Source organism: Schistocerca cancellata, chromosome 9 (assembly GCF_023864275.1).
Source record: "Schistocerca cancellata isolate TAMUIC-IGC-003103 chromosome 9, iqSchCanc2.1, whole genome shotgun sequence".
Classification (NCBI taxonomy): Eukaryota; Metazoa; Arthropoda; class Insecta; order Orthoptera; family Acrididae; genus Schistocerca; species Schistocerca cancellata.
In genome coordinates this window covers 84,455,487-84,470,227 of record NC_064634.1, presented here as the reverse complement: position 1 = coordinate 84,470,227, position 14,741 = coordinate 84,455,487, and the positions used below count along the sequence as shown (strand labels likewise).

General features: G+C 39.7%; 1 protein-coding gene across 1 annotated transcript in view; it reads right to left on the bottom strand.

Annotated features, from left to right (window-relative positions):
• The window catches only part of LOC126101200 (uncharacterized), a 150,025-nt gene that overhangs the window by 68,901 nt on the left and 66,383 nt on the right, over window positions 1–14,741 (bottom strand). The window contains exons 11-13 of the mRNA XM_049911895.1: window positions 12,323–12,453; window positions 4,476–4,622; window positions 1,196–2,500 (exon numbers count right to left, since the gene is read on the bottom strand). Coding sequence (XP_049767852.1) covers window positions 1,196–2,500; window positions 4,476–4,622; window positions 12,323–12,453 — 1,583 coding nt within the window. The remainder of the gene's footprint in view (window positions 1–1,195; window positions 2,501–4,475; window positions 4,623–12,322; window positions 12,454–14,741) is intronic.

Sequence of the window (14,741 nt, the reverse complement as noted above, 5' to 3'; positions counted from 1 at the left end):
ATTTCTAGCTTCTTGAACGTTATTTTGCTAGTAATGCTAAGTCATCTGTAAATTACAAACAATTTAAGTTTATTTGATCTTCCTAGGTTTCAATTCTTACATTTTTAGCATTTTCCTTGTACCATTCCCTCATCATGTACTCCACACCATAGTTGAAAAGTAATGGCAATAAACCATCTCCCTGTATTACCCTGTTTCAATCATAAACGGATCAGATATTTCTCCTCTGAACATTATTTTAGATTTGGTGTTTGTGAAGTGTTAAATTTATCATTTTTATTAATTTGGAATGGAGCCTGAAATTTCTTAGTATCTTCATCTTCGAAGATATGGGTACACAACTATAAGCTTTCTCGAAGTCTACAATGGTATTGACTACTTCTTGTTTTTTCCCCCCTTTCTCTCTTAGCAGCCCATTACCAAATTCAAAGTGATTATCAGTTGTGAGCAGCTTCTACATGGCCTAAAGCTTCCTTGGTATTCTTCTAAAATTTTTATCTTCACATACATAGTGAAGGCCCAAATCCAGATAACGTGGCTGCCAGAATAACTAATACATTATTGAATGGGTTAGGGATTAGCACAACACATTCCACCTAACCTTAGTTCCCCAAGTTGATGTTTTTAAAAGTGAGATGAATCAATGGAACTCTCACTTGAAGCTACAAAAAACTGAAGTCAGTCAGTGATCAGAAACTCTGAGAAAGCCTTATTCAACTGGATGGGGGACATGCCACAGAGCTTTTCCACTTTGTGTACCATTTCAGCAGCCATTTGCTTCATTTGTGTGCAGGAAAATTTATAGGTGACAGTTTTTTCTAAAGGTTTCTACCATTCTCACAATCTAAGTGATTTGGCCACAAACCCCACAGCAACGTTCCACTATCGCACTAACCACTACTGCCTGCTGGGACGTATTCAGTAATAAGAGAGACGATGTGCTGACCAGTCCACTGTTTTGAAACCCACCTAACATCACCAGAGCACCATGAGCTGACTGCCATTCAGTACTACAGACAAACAAACAGGTGAAAGATGTAATTGTCCTGAAAAATTTTCGTTAAAAGTAAAACAAAGGAAATAATTTATTTACAGTACTAAGCAACAAAATCATCTTTACAGGGCATTCCTAAGTATCGTGGTAGTAGATTAAAGTAAAACTATTAGTTATTTTCCAAAAAGAACTGAATATTACCTTTGGACAGACTACAAACATATCCGTCTCATGGTTATTGAGAAAACGGTCAACTGGAACTGTTTCTGTACAGGACACTTTATGTTGATGTTTGAGGTGCTTGGCAACAGCTGTTGGAGCCGTAGCACGGTATGTACACAGAGCACACGAGTATCGTGGTACACCATGGATTCTTAGATGGTCGACCAATGTGTTGAAAGCTTTGAAAGGGCGAGAGCAATGGGGACACCTGAGAACACCTTCACGTGACAAATCACACACACACAAATGCTCCCGTAACTGAGATGCTGTTGCTGCCCGGTATTCACAGCGTGCATTGCCACACAAATACAAGTCCTCTCCTGTAAGACCCGAGGTCATAAACTGCTTCCGCTGGTCTCCTTGTATTACACTGTCCTCTGTCATAGCAGATCCCTCAGAGGCCTGGATTGTTTGTGGTTTATCTGCACTATAGGTAGTGTTCACAGACTCTGCACAAGAATTTGTTTCAGACTCAGAATCAATGTTAGATCCACTCTCTGCATTCTGAATGGAAATTTTAGTAGTAAATTTGTTTGGTGTGGACCCAAGAAATGCTTCACAGTTTGTGTGTTCCTGTGCAAGTTCACTTTCTTTTGCTGTAGCTTCTGGGCATGACTTTGTCAATAAGATTACTGAATCAGATGAATTTTGGCTGTCTGTTTCTTTTATTAATTCATTCACAGAGTTCTTCAACTTATTAACTGGAGATTCTTTTCCTGGGTGTGACTTTCTAAATTTGCAGCTACCTTTGCAAGCCACATGACTACATTGTTTACCCTTCGTAGCAAGCTGATAATAAAGTACCTGAACATCATCATCCTCATCCACACCATCATCATGATCATCATCGTCATCATTATTCTCCACAGCTTGTTCCTTACAAGGAGAACTGTCAGAAACCTCTCCTTTTATATTTGCTTCTTGCAATGCAGATGAGTCTTTTGGTAATGGCACAGGGGCAATTCCTGGTAATGCAGCTTTTTCTGGAATGTCAGGTACTTCACTCTCTTGAGCTGCTTCTGTTTCTTGATTTTCTACAATTTCAAATGAAGCATTCTGTACAGCATCAATTATCTCATTTTCAGTCATTTGACTGAATAAAACCTGTGGAGCTTGATTTGTACCAGCATCATCTTCCTGGGCACACATTTCAGACTGAATGCTTGTCACCACTCCTCCAGCAACAGGAGCTGACTCTGAAGGTCTGCTTATAACATCACCCGATACAGACTGGTCCAAATTCACAATCTTTAACCGGTTAACATCACCACCAGGTGTGGATTGCTGCAACAAAGTACAATGAATAAATGTAACAGATGTTGTGCTTGACAAATCATCAAAACATTCCTTTGTTAAATTCAATGGACTTAACAGTAAAAATTAATATTAGGAACCACACTCCACAGTTCATCAACACGTGAATACACAGTAACTCAATAACAATTTCATACAGTAAATATGAGACTTTTTAGCATAACACATTACTCAACTGACATAAAGGCAACTTGCAAAATTTGGAGCTAATTTTATTCCTTGTTATAAATCAGTTCTACATTTTGCACCTTCAGCCTGCCACTTGCCCTGACACAATCATCAAAGTTTCAAGTCAGATACTGGAAGCATGGCAATTAATAAATCTTCCATATTATCCAAGGTTTCACAGCCATCAGCAGTCTATTTCTGAGAATCTAACAGGCAAAGCACTTTAAAGACTTCCAACCAAAAATCAGATTCCTCTGAAAATAGCCCACCATTCCATTACATCAAACACATATACCGTCGCCATATTTCACTCATGCTTTTGGTAATTGTAAGTCATTAGTCAAAAGTTACAATTTGAAACTAAATATGTTCTTCCTTTGATACACTCTGAAGGATACTGAATATTTCAATATCTTTATTTTGAATGGCTGGATCGCAGAAACAGACACACAGTGAAATGGATGTAATGGATCTACTCAGTAGGAGCACTTATACATTTCAGTCAGAGTAGAATGCTCTACAACCACAAGACAGAGATCTAATAAAATAAGATACATAACTCAACATTAAAAACACACTCCTACACTCACATCAATTATAGAAATATACCCAATGTTGTATCACTGTGATAATACACAATATTCAACTGTCTTTCACATTTTTTTCATGTATTGTTCAATTCCTCTGTCTCAAATTTATTCAAAAAACACTGCAAATAAGTCGCCAGAAAAAACTGATACACCCTTTTAGAGGTTTTTCCAGTTCACTCACAATTTATTTTTGCAACAGTGTGTATGGAGTACACGAACCGATTACATTTATGGATCAATAGCACAAGTTGTTCTGCTGAAACACCCGTATTAGTACATGGTGTAGGCTTCACAGGCAGCAATGCAGCCACTGACTCTGGCATCCAGTCGATCATACAGATGGTGAATACTGTCCTGGGATACATTGTGCCTTGCCTACTCAACCTGTTCACATAGTTCTGTAAGAGTTGTTGGTTAAAGTGTTGTCGGTTGACAAGTCACATGAGTCATTTCTCGTCTCCTCATATCCAACATATGCTCAACTGGAGACAATTCCAGAGACCGTGCTGGCCAGGGAAGTTGCTGCAAGTCTTGCGGAGCAGGCTGAGTTTCACAGGCGGTGTGTCGGCAAGTACTACCCTGTTGGAGCAATATGTCACCTTCATGTTGCAAGAACAGCAAAAAAAATGGGTCTAACAACATTCTGAACATACCAAAAACTGGTTAGCACCCCCTCCAGAAACACCAAAGGTGAACAAGAGTTATAGCTTATAACACCTCAGACCATAAAGCCTGGGCTCAGTAAGCTGTAGGAAGCATGAGTGTGTCTGTGGCATGGTTGCCTGCTTGCTTCACACATTTGCATCACAATGAGCCTTCCGGCTGTGAGCGTTCCCTATTATAGGGTAGACACAGATGGTGCTCTGGTAGATGCTATCTGTTGGCAGATGATGTTGAAGCCATTATCAGTACATCTACTATCCCCAGGTGGCATATGCTTTCATCGAATCAAAATCAACATTGTCTTCCCAGGTGTACTCATTTTTTTCTGGCAATATACCTCACACAACACTCCCTCTTTGGTACTAAAATCTTTGCCCAAAGATAGTATAAAAAATAATTATAAATAATAATCGTCCTACATCAGCCAAAGAATATCCTTTGTCTTCATTATGATGATATGAAAATAAAAAGAAAAGAAAAACTGACAGTTAATTACCACATAATACAACTCATGTTGAACATACCTTAGTGGGTTCATAATGACGCAGCACTGCAAGCGCTGGTAAATTATGGTGCATATTGCAGAGATGCTGCTGAATTTCCTCTTCTGTCTCTGCCCCATGTGGACAATGCCGGCATTGATACAATGAAATCGAATGGAATTTATAATGCTGGGAAACAAATGGAAATTAATAAATGGTTAATTCTGCAATTAATAAATATTTTGCTTTATGATAAGAATCCACATTTTTAAGTAAACAATTTTTAACAAAAATAAAAAGGAAGCGTACACACTAAACTGGGTTAGGTAAAAAAAAGCCAATATTTATAATTTAGAGTAGCAGTAGTAGTAGTAGTAGTAGTAGTAGTAGTAGTCGTCGTCATTGTCGTCATCTTTTACAGAGTCCCACCACTGGGAAAGTCTGATAGGAACACAAGCCTCTCCATCTTCTCCAGTGTTACCATTATCTCTCTGTGACCAGTATAGTCTTCTCCTATCTCCCAAATGCTTTCTTCCACATGTTTTATACAATAGTCCCTTGGGCTCTTGCTTTCCATCTTCATCTACTCTATCTTACAAGGACCCCTCCCCCCACATCATCCATTTTCCTTACATACCCACTCCATTTTAATCTTTTCACCTCAATCTTATACCGCAGGGTTTCCTCGCATGTTATCTCCCTCACACTCATTTCCCATCTCTTCCATTTGACATTACACCTACCTGACTTCTCAAAAATTTCATTTCACTTGCTGACACCTTACTTTTTTACCTTTGATTCATGACCCATATTTCTGCAGCATGCAAAAGGATTGGTAAATAATTCATTTAATATTTCAGCATTTTCCTGGGATGCTTCTGAGTTCCACATCTCTCACATTCCTCATAAATTTATCAACTTGCCTTGTTTGTTCATTTATCTCTTAGCCATCCCTTCCATTTTCCTGTATTATGCTCTCAAGATACTTTAAGGTTTCTGCTATTTTCAGTTGCTCCCGACTCAGTGTCATGCTCACTTTATCCTTTTTTCCTTGTTGTGACCACCAGTCCATACTTTTTTCATTAAATTTTAAGCACACTCTTGCACAACTTCTTCTCAAAAATCTAACTGCTTCTGTACTTCCTCATTGTCATTCCTCCACACTATCAATTCGTCAGAAATAACATTTCTGCTATACTGTCTCTTGCCACTTGTGTCATTATGTCATCCATCACCATCAACGTTCTGAAAAGCAACAGAGATATTACACTTCCTTGTGTAAGGCTATTTTTCTGTTTCAGCTGTACTGATCTCCCCCAGCCCACTTTCACACAATTTACACTTCCCTGACATAATTCTATTATCCTCAGTACAGTCTGCTTCCCTACCCCTTCCTTTCTTACTGCCTCCCAAACATTACTACTGGATACAGCGCCAACAACAAATGCCATTCTCCCGACAGACATATGGAAGGATTGAATATCATAGTCAAGACATAAAAAAAGCACATATTGTTATTGTATAAACATTTCTACTTAGCATAAATGTAAAAAAAGGGAGGAATCCTGACAATCTTTCACGCTTTCCACGACAGATCAAAACTTTGCCTGTTTGACCCCCAAACTCACCCTTATCTCCCAATGGCAATACCCTCACCAAATGAGCTCCTCTGTACAGGCAAACCTCATGATGGATCTCCAAAACTTGAGCAGCTGGTATCTCCCTCCTACTTGTCCCAAGAACTAGCCACAAAGAAACACATTTCTCATCACCAAATATCATCCAAGACTGTAAACACTGAATCATATCCTTCGCCAAGACTTCTATTACAGTCCGCACAAAATAACATTGCTGGTAGATGCGCAGTCGGCAGGACACGCTCGGGGAGAGCACTAGTGGTGGGAGTTAAGGGCAGATGCTGTAGGGGAAATGCTGAGTGCTCGATGTGAAGTGCCGTTCTACACTGAAGCCTATGCTCACATTTTTTGTAAATATTAAGTGGAGCCCCTCCACGCCCACACTTACATGGTGACCATTCAAAAAGATCTGTCATCTCCGCTTTCGTTAGTATCTAAAAGGAATTCTGCTGAAAATGGAACAAAGGCAGCAATTTATTTTCACTTGGCTTGTTAACCACTTCAAGAAAATCATCATGAGTGACAATTTTTCAGTACCGCCTACACATTTCTCTTGTTGGCACGTTAAAATTTGCTTCTTTTGCTGAAAAACAGTGGAGACTACACAGTATCACCTCATTAACATGGTGTGCACACAACTGTTGAAAAGTAAGGTCTATAGCTTATGAAAAAGCATATGCTCAGAACAAAAACAAACATGTAATGTCTTCACTTATGTTGTTCCAAAATCCATAGCATTTCTAGTTTCACCAACTATCAATGGCCCTTAAAAATTACATTCTTTCATCGAAAAAGTTTGCATTTAGTGAAATAACATGGCAGATAATGAAGTTTCGCATAATAACTATATGACAAAATACTCTCCTCTTTTTTGCTATCATTTGTGAAAATCTCATTTCAGTATCTCAAACTGTTAAATATGAGGAATGCTGCAGATCTCTCACTCTGGCTTTACAGCTGGTGTGCGTGACCGCACATGAAAGTGCTGCATCAGATCAATTTTCTCTAGATTGATGACAGAGACCTCCACCCAAGTTTAAACAAAAATTCAATATGTTAAGAGTGGAGAGCAGCTACAAAGGCGGGTGAGGGTCACGTTCTGCGCATAGAGAGAGGGGAGATACGTTGCGACGCTACCAATTTCCTTCCGTCTGTTCGTGCACTGAGTCAGCTGATGGCACGCTAGCATAAACATCGTTCCACAGTGAACTTTAAGAACTGCATTCTTAGTAACGAGAATCCTTACGCACGCGCACATATGCAACCTTCCACATAGAATTAATTAATATTGAACTCAATCACAACATTCCCAATCATATAAAATATTGAGATAAATAATTTCTCTACATTAAATTCTACATGGTTGAAGATGAAAGACTATGAAAGTAAAACAGCTGTAAAGAAAAACATAAAAAACCAAGAAAACCACTGCATGTGGTAACAAGGTATATATGCAAAACTTTATGCTGTTTTCAGATTTGTAAAAACTTCAATTTATCTACAAGTAAGTAGTAACTTATATTCTTCCTATTGTATAACAGAAGGCAAATTAAAGCACAGTGATGATGCTGAAACCTCAATGAAATGTCTCTGGGTGATGGCACAAAAAGAAACAATTGTGTTTTGCTCAAGGCAGATCCCTTACAAAAGTACAGTTTATTTGTAAAGCAAACACAGACGGAAGAACTTCAGCCTCAAGGCAATACACACACCATTTTGTCAGTAATAATGATGTAGCTTCATTCTTTCTTTAAATACTGTCAGTGTTTAATGTTCCATCTTTCGAACGACAAGGATTTGTTTCGTTAATCAAACAAGCTTTTGCATTGCTTACATTAGGCAAGTGAAGTGACCGAATACACTTAAAGCATTTTCAAGTTTTAATAATTTGTAACCATAAGGATATCAGAAACAGATTGTTTAATGTGTTACTAAAAGCTAATTTTCTTTCATTGTGCAACCTGCTACGGTATTATAGTATGTGAACTTAATTGAATGAAATATGTTTTACGAAGAAAACTGCATCGTTACGAGGTCAAAGATGATACTTCAGCTACCAATAATTGTTTATGCTGCTGCAGGCACAGTCACACAAAGTCATAATTAGCAGCTGCTACTTACATACTTCACAGCAAGAAATCCACTCCATCATCTTCGCTGTCCAATGTAGATGAATCAGATTCAGCAAGATTTATGACGAACGGTTCCACAAACCGTGTCCCTGCCAATTTCCCTGTTGTAATTTTCATCTTGCAGTTTTTCTGCTTGTCTTTACAGAAGCTGCCCATGCAGATGTTGAGATGCTGTCTATGGCCTCATGTGTAAGTCTCTCAATATCTGCAATTTTGAATGTATTGTTCTCTTCTGCAATTTATGCTTTCATCTGAGACCATACCAGCTCAACTGGGTTGTAATGACGATGGTACGGGGGTAATCTAATGATAAGGTGTCCATACTGCTTTGCAATTTCATCTGTCTCAAACTCTGTATGCAGGCTTGTGTTGATTGACAAGAAATAGCAAATTCTGCTCTGGTATGCAACGAGTTATAAGGTATTCTATTAGATGACAGCCATGCAATAATGTTCGTATTTGGAGCTTTGTTCACTTGAACTGAATGGTTCAAATGACTCTGAGCACTATGCAACTTAACTTCTGAGGTCATAAGTCGCCTAGAACTTAGAACCAATTAAACCTAAGGACATCACGCACATCCATGCCCGAGGCAGGATTCGAACCTGCGACCGGAGCGGTCGCTCGGCTCCAGACTATAGCGCCTAGAACCGCATGACCACTTGAATTGAGTGGATGCTGGCATTGTCCATAGCTATAACTGAAGATGCAGGAATGTGTGGCACTAATTGTTGGGTAAACCACTTTTTGAAGACTCTGTACGTCATTTCAGAGTGGTAATCTTCAGAATTCTTAGCTTTAGATGCCTTAAAAATCAGCTTACCCTGGGGGAAAAGCCAGTATCTGCTGATCCAACATGAAGCACTATAATTCTGTTACCCTTACCAACAGGAACTTTTAATCCACCGTACCTATCGCTCATTTTCCAGCACATAGCCCTTGCATGGTTCTGATTAACGAAAGTCTCATCTAAGTAATAAATTTGAAATGTTCCAGCTTCTCTGATCTCCTGCATTGTTCTTAAAAACACAGTCCTTGCAGCCACAATATCGATTCGTCCCATTAATAATTTCCTACCATCGTTCATTTTCTGATATCTGAACCCCATTTCTTTCAGTACCCTCAACATGGTCCATTTGCTTCCATTAAAATTTTCAGCTTCTTTCTTATGCGAAACTAGTTTCTCTGTTGTTGGATACTCGCCTTCAGCATACATGTTGAACACTATGCGCCACAAATGTTTTTCGCAAAATCGTCTAGCTCACCCATTTCTTTTTTGTGGTTGTTGCTTCCCTGATGATTTGAAAACAGCTGACCCACAGGCTTGGATAGACGTCTTAGCTTTGCTGGATATTTTCTGAAAGGTCCTCAAACCAATACCAAAGGCTTCAGCTGTCTGCTCCTGGCATTTGGCAATGGCACAACCCGCGCCTTGTGCCAGTGTGTATTCAGCGGAAGATTCTCTCTTGAAGTATTGGTACACATGGAACACTATTCATCTTGCCTGTTTGTGTAGCACTTGGCGTGACTGCTTACCGTCACTCATAATGAACACTATGAAGGCAGTCAGCACTCAGCACGGAACACAATGATTGAAATAAACAGTCAGAACTTCCGAATACAGCACGACCCGCACAGAATGAAGATGATAATGTCACTGGCGCGCGATTGGCTGAGAGTCATGTGGTACAGTTCCGCATACTTTTGCGCGTCTGACCCTCACCCACCTTTGTAGCTGCTCTCTGCTCTAGCTAAATTTCATATGCATAAGATATTACAGCAACTAAGACCATTAACGAATTGAAGGATACACCACCACCACCACCACCACCACCACCACCACCACCACCACCACCATTAAACTGCCATATAAAGCTGTAAATAAAGTAAAAATTAATTTTTTTTACCAAACAGCTTCTCTAAAAATGTTTAAGAAAGATTGCAGGGCATGCGCCTCAATGCTGTCATCGCTGACCGGCCGAAAGGGGGCAAATAATGTTGGCCTCCACTTCCGAACAAAGGGACTCAGTCAGCATCTTGGACAAAAAATGGTCACTGCACATCGGCCACCATATCCTACATGGATTATCAATGTGCCCAGAGGTGAAGAACATGTTATCCACAATCCTTCACATCCCTATAAAGTGATATTCCACTACCTCCATCCAACCTACACAACATCCTGGTCCATCCCTGTGCCAAACTCACTTCCAACCCCTGGCCACATGGGACATTTCTCTGTGGAAGATCTGGGTGCAAGACTTGTCTGATTTATCTACCCACTGCACCTTATTCCAGTCCAGTCCTGTCCAGTCAAGATTATCCTATACCATCATAGGCAGGGTCTATGAAAGCAACCATGTCTTACACCTGCTCGGCTGCAATTTCTGCAAAACTTTTTATATGGGAATGACCACCATTCAAACAAATGGCCACTGTCAAACTGGGACCAAGAAGAGATTTGACCACTGAGCAGTGGTACATGCTGCTGAGCACAACATGCTTGATTTCAATGGGTGCCATCTGGATCCCGCCCCCACCCCCATCCACACAACAATAGCTTTTCTTAACCACATAGAAGCAATCTGTCCTAGCAACACATACTTCATTCCCATAATCCTGGACTATTTTTGCTGGTCCCTGTGCCCCTCATTCACCTCCACCCTGTCCCAGGACCTACATTCACTCGTTCTGCACCTACATCCCCTTCCCCAGTCTTCTGTCCTCTGTTCTGTCATGGCCTCCCAACCCACTCCACCATATCATCATCATCATCATCATCATCATCATCATCATCATCTTGCACTGGATGAACTCTCTGGTACCTGCGTCCCTGCACCACATTTCCTATTCTGTGCACCTACTGCCTCTCACTCTTGCCTTTCTAGTTCATAACCCTGCTTCCTGCCTCTAAGCCACCAACCATCCTTCCCCAACCCTTCTCCTTCCTGTAGTGAGAGGGGAAGGGAAGCTAGCAAAGTTTTCAATCTTATTTATTAGCCTGTCAACAACTAATACCACTAATATTTGGTGAGTTGTTACCTTCATTTATAAACTTACCTTCATTTATAAACTATGTATTTCTCAGAAACTTTCACATCAGCGTACACTTTTCTGGAGAGTGAAAGATTGATTCAGGAAACTAACATTACACTATGGCCATGTCACTATCCACCATATTCTCACTCATAAGGGTGACTAGTGCAGGTAGAAATACAGTAGAGCCTTTGCCAAGTTCAAAATGTTGGGAAGAAGGTGGTGGGTGTATAGTCCACAAGAGGTAACATTTCACTTTCAACCTCAACCTGGCACACACTTTCAGTCGCTCACTGAGCAAGTTATCTTTATCTTCCAAGACAGTCGGGTCATCACCCATTATCAGCTGCAAACTGCTTTCAATAGACAAGAATTAATATTAGAAACTGTACCAAAAATGAGTGTCCCATACTCTTGCTGACTAAACTAGCTCAAAGCTGCAACTGCAAATTGCTGTGTTTCTTTATACTTAGTTTATTCCATGCTTTCTTGTCAAGATCTCTCACTCGCCACTACATTTACTGCAATTAAACTGTACGATGAATCCTGCTCATTTTTTCCTTGTAATATAGTCTGACTAATATATTTTCAGATTCATCAGATCAGTCCAATGCTGATATTTTTATTTTTTTCTATATATCATTTTTTGCTTTAGCCCCTTAAGAGTGTTAATTGTTATCCTTCTTTTCTACAATACTTATTTACAGTCACCAACATTGTTTGGAACAGTTAACATCGTTTTTCCAAATTTCTGTTGGTCACTTAAGAGTCACACTGGAGACTACTCAAAATAACTCTCTTTTATGCGTAAATTTTAGATGTTTTGTGATGTTTCATGTACCATTGTTCATAGTGATGAAAGTGCAACCAACCATTCTGCAAAATACTCTCATGACTATCACAACTCTAATGACTCAGTAATTTCTTAAACATACAGAGGAAATCTTGGGATACTATTAAAACAGATGACAATTAAGGAAATTAAGCACAAATTAACTCAAAAAACACACAAAGAAAAGCAGGAAGTGGAAGAAACTTCATCAGCTACTTAAGTGTGGAGAACTCTATATCCTTTCATACTTACAGATACAAGGCGTGCAGCTTTCAGGCAGGGTGCTTTGCATATATGGCAAGTCAAGGTGGATACTTGATTGTGCTGCCATTGTAAGTGCAACAGAAAATCTTTTGGATTATAGAACCTTTCGCCACAAGATCCTGAAACAAAGGAGAATAATAATTTTAGTTCTTTTTACACAAACCAAGAGAGGCGATGAAGTGACAAGATGGTGGACTCCCATTTGGGAAGAAGGTGGCAAAAATTCCCTTTGGGCCATGCAAACTTAGGTTTACCATGGTTTGCCTAAATCACTTCAGGCAAATGCTAGAAAGGCTCCTTCATGGAGAATACAGCCTAATTTACTTCCCCACCCTTCCCCAATATGAGCTTGTGCTCCATCTCTAACAAACCCTTTGTCAATGAAGACATGACAGCTGTTAACACACACCAACAGGCAACCAGAGCCTCGATTACAGCTGTGACTTGTGATGACTAACACTACAAACAGTGCTGAGGAGCTGTGCTGGCCCAGAGCCTGCAGCACTGACTAGTAGTGGTACAAGGTTTGTACCATACAGTGGCTTGCAGAGTACTTATGTAGATGTAGAACAGGCCCTGAATACATGAGAGCTGCCCAGAGCAAAGTCTAAGGTGTTCTGGAGCTAACCTCAAGAGCCATGCAATTTGCCTCAAACATGGCTGTTACATCTAATTTTAATGTCCCGGAGTGCAATATAGGTGAGCCTGTTTAAGTCAATCACTTAAATCATTTCTTGCTTGGTTCTTTGTCAATTAAATTGTAAATTAACAAAGGCAGATAGAAAGAAGCCCCTTTCAAAACATGCTCTTTATAAGGCAAACGAGAGACAATAGCAATGGACAGATGTAAATTTTGTGAAACAAAGTCAATGCTGCCTAGGCTCAAGGTCCATGGAGACATAATGAACCATCAAGGTAATGTACCATAATAAATGGAGTTTGAAAATCTGATATTTTAACAAAAAACTTACTTTTGTACTTTCACACTATTATCTCCCATGAATTCACATTTTGGGGCAATTCATTGCACTCACCAGAAATATTCTTAGTCCAGAAACGGGAAGTCAGACAGATCAGATATGTCAGTAAGCAAATTCCATGCAGGCTGTTGGTCAGGTGTGTGTGAAATTTAACTCTGTAATCCCTGCAAATATGCTTGGATAACACTTGTGTAAGCATTGTGCAGAAAAGTGTGCAGTATTCAGCAAGTTTTATTTTCAATAGGGTTCCAGAAAAGCTGAAAAAAATTGACAATATTATGAAAAAGACAGACTGATACCATAAAGTGGAGATGACGTGCCGCAGACAGGCGCAACAATAAGACTGCTAAACATGTGAGCTTTCAATCAAAAGACCTTCTTGTAAAATAGACAACATATGCATATTCATGCAAGAACAACCTGCACATACATGACTACTGTCTCTGGTCACTGAGGCCAGACTGCTTGCAATTGGCCTCTGTGACTTTTGGCTGAAAGCTCAAGTTCAGTGGTCTCATTGCTGTGCCTGTCTGCGGCACAACACCTCCACTATATGGTGAGTAGCAATCTATCCCTTTTCATAATGCTGTTATCATTCCATCCTGGATTTTCCACTGTTTGGAAAAAAAAAAATTGAGTGTTAAACCAGAGTCTTCAAATATAAGTTGAAAGGTTTCCTTGCAGTGCACTCCTATTCTTTACAGGATGTTTTTGCAGTAATTGAAAACTTTTTTCTGCAACATGTTATTTATTTGTGTACACACACTGAATTTTTTCGTGTTTCGTTAATTCTTTAGTTCTGTTGTGTACATAGTTCTGCATAGTCAGCGCGTACACAACTTTCCCAATAGAGCGCGCCCCGCTAAGCACAACAGCGCAGGCGCGGCGCTCGTCCGTCTCCGTACTACGAGATGGTGTTGTCTTAGAGACGGATCTAATTCTGCTTCCGCCGATCCGCGTATTAATATGTAACGCAGCCAATGAGATTGCTGCTAACATAGAACCTTTCCTCCTCGCGGATCACACTCGCGCAGTGATACCTAAACGCTCGAGGTATTATAACAAGTGTAAAGACCTCTGATTAGTTAGTCTGCATTAATCTGTAGTCAAGTTTCAGTCTGTGCCTAATAAGATTATCATATTCCTGTACATAGCCATGAAGAGAAATGTATAGACACTTTGTCAAGTATCAGAGATATATGAGAATAAGATTAACGTATCAAGACCAAAGGAACTTCAAATTGTCAATTGTAAATAGCATCCACAATCAAGTAAAGTAAGGTTTATGATTGTTATTATTTTAATAAATGTGTGTGAAAATTAATCAAGTGCTGTTTAAAGTTGGTCACCATCAATCTGCTACTCTAAGCGTGCAAGTGGCATTTCTATCGTCTGACCTAACGGCAGAAGATAAACACGCCACGATA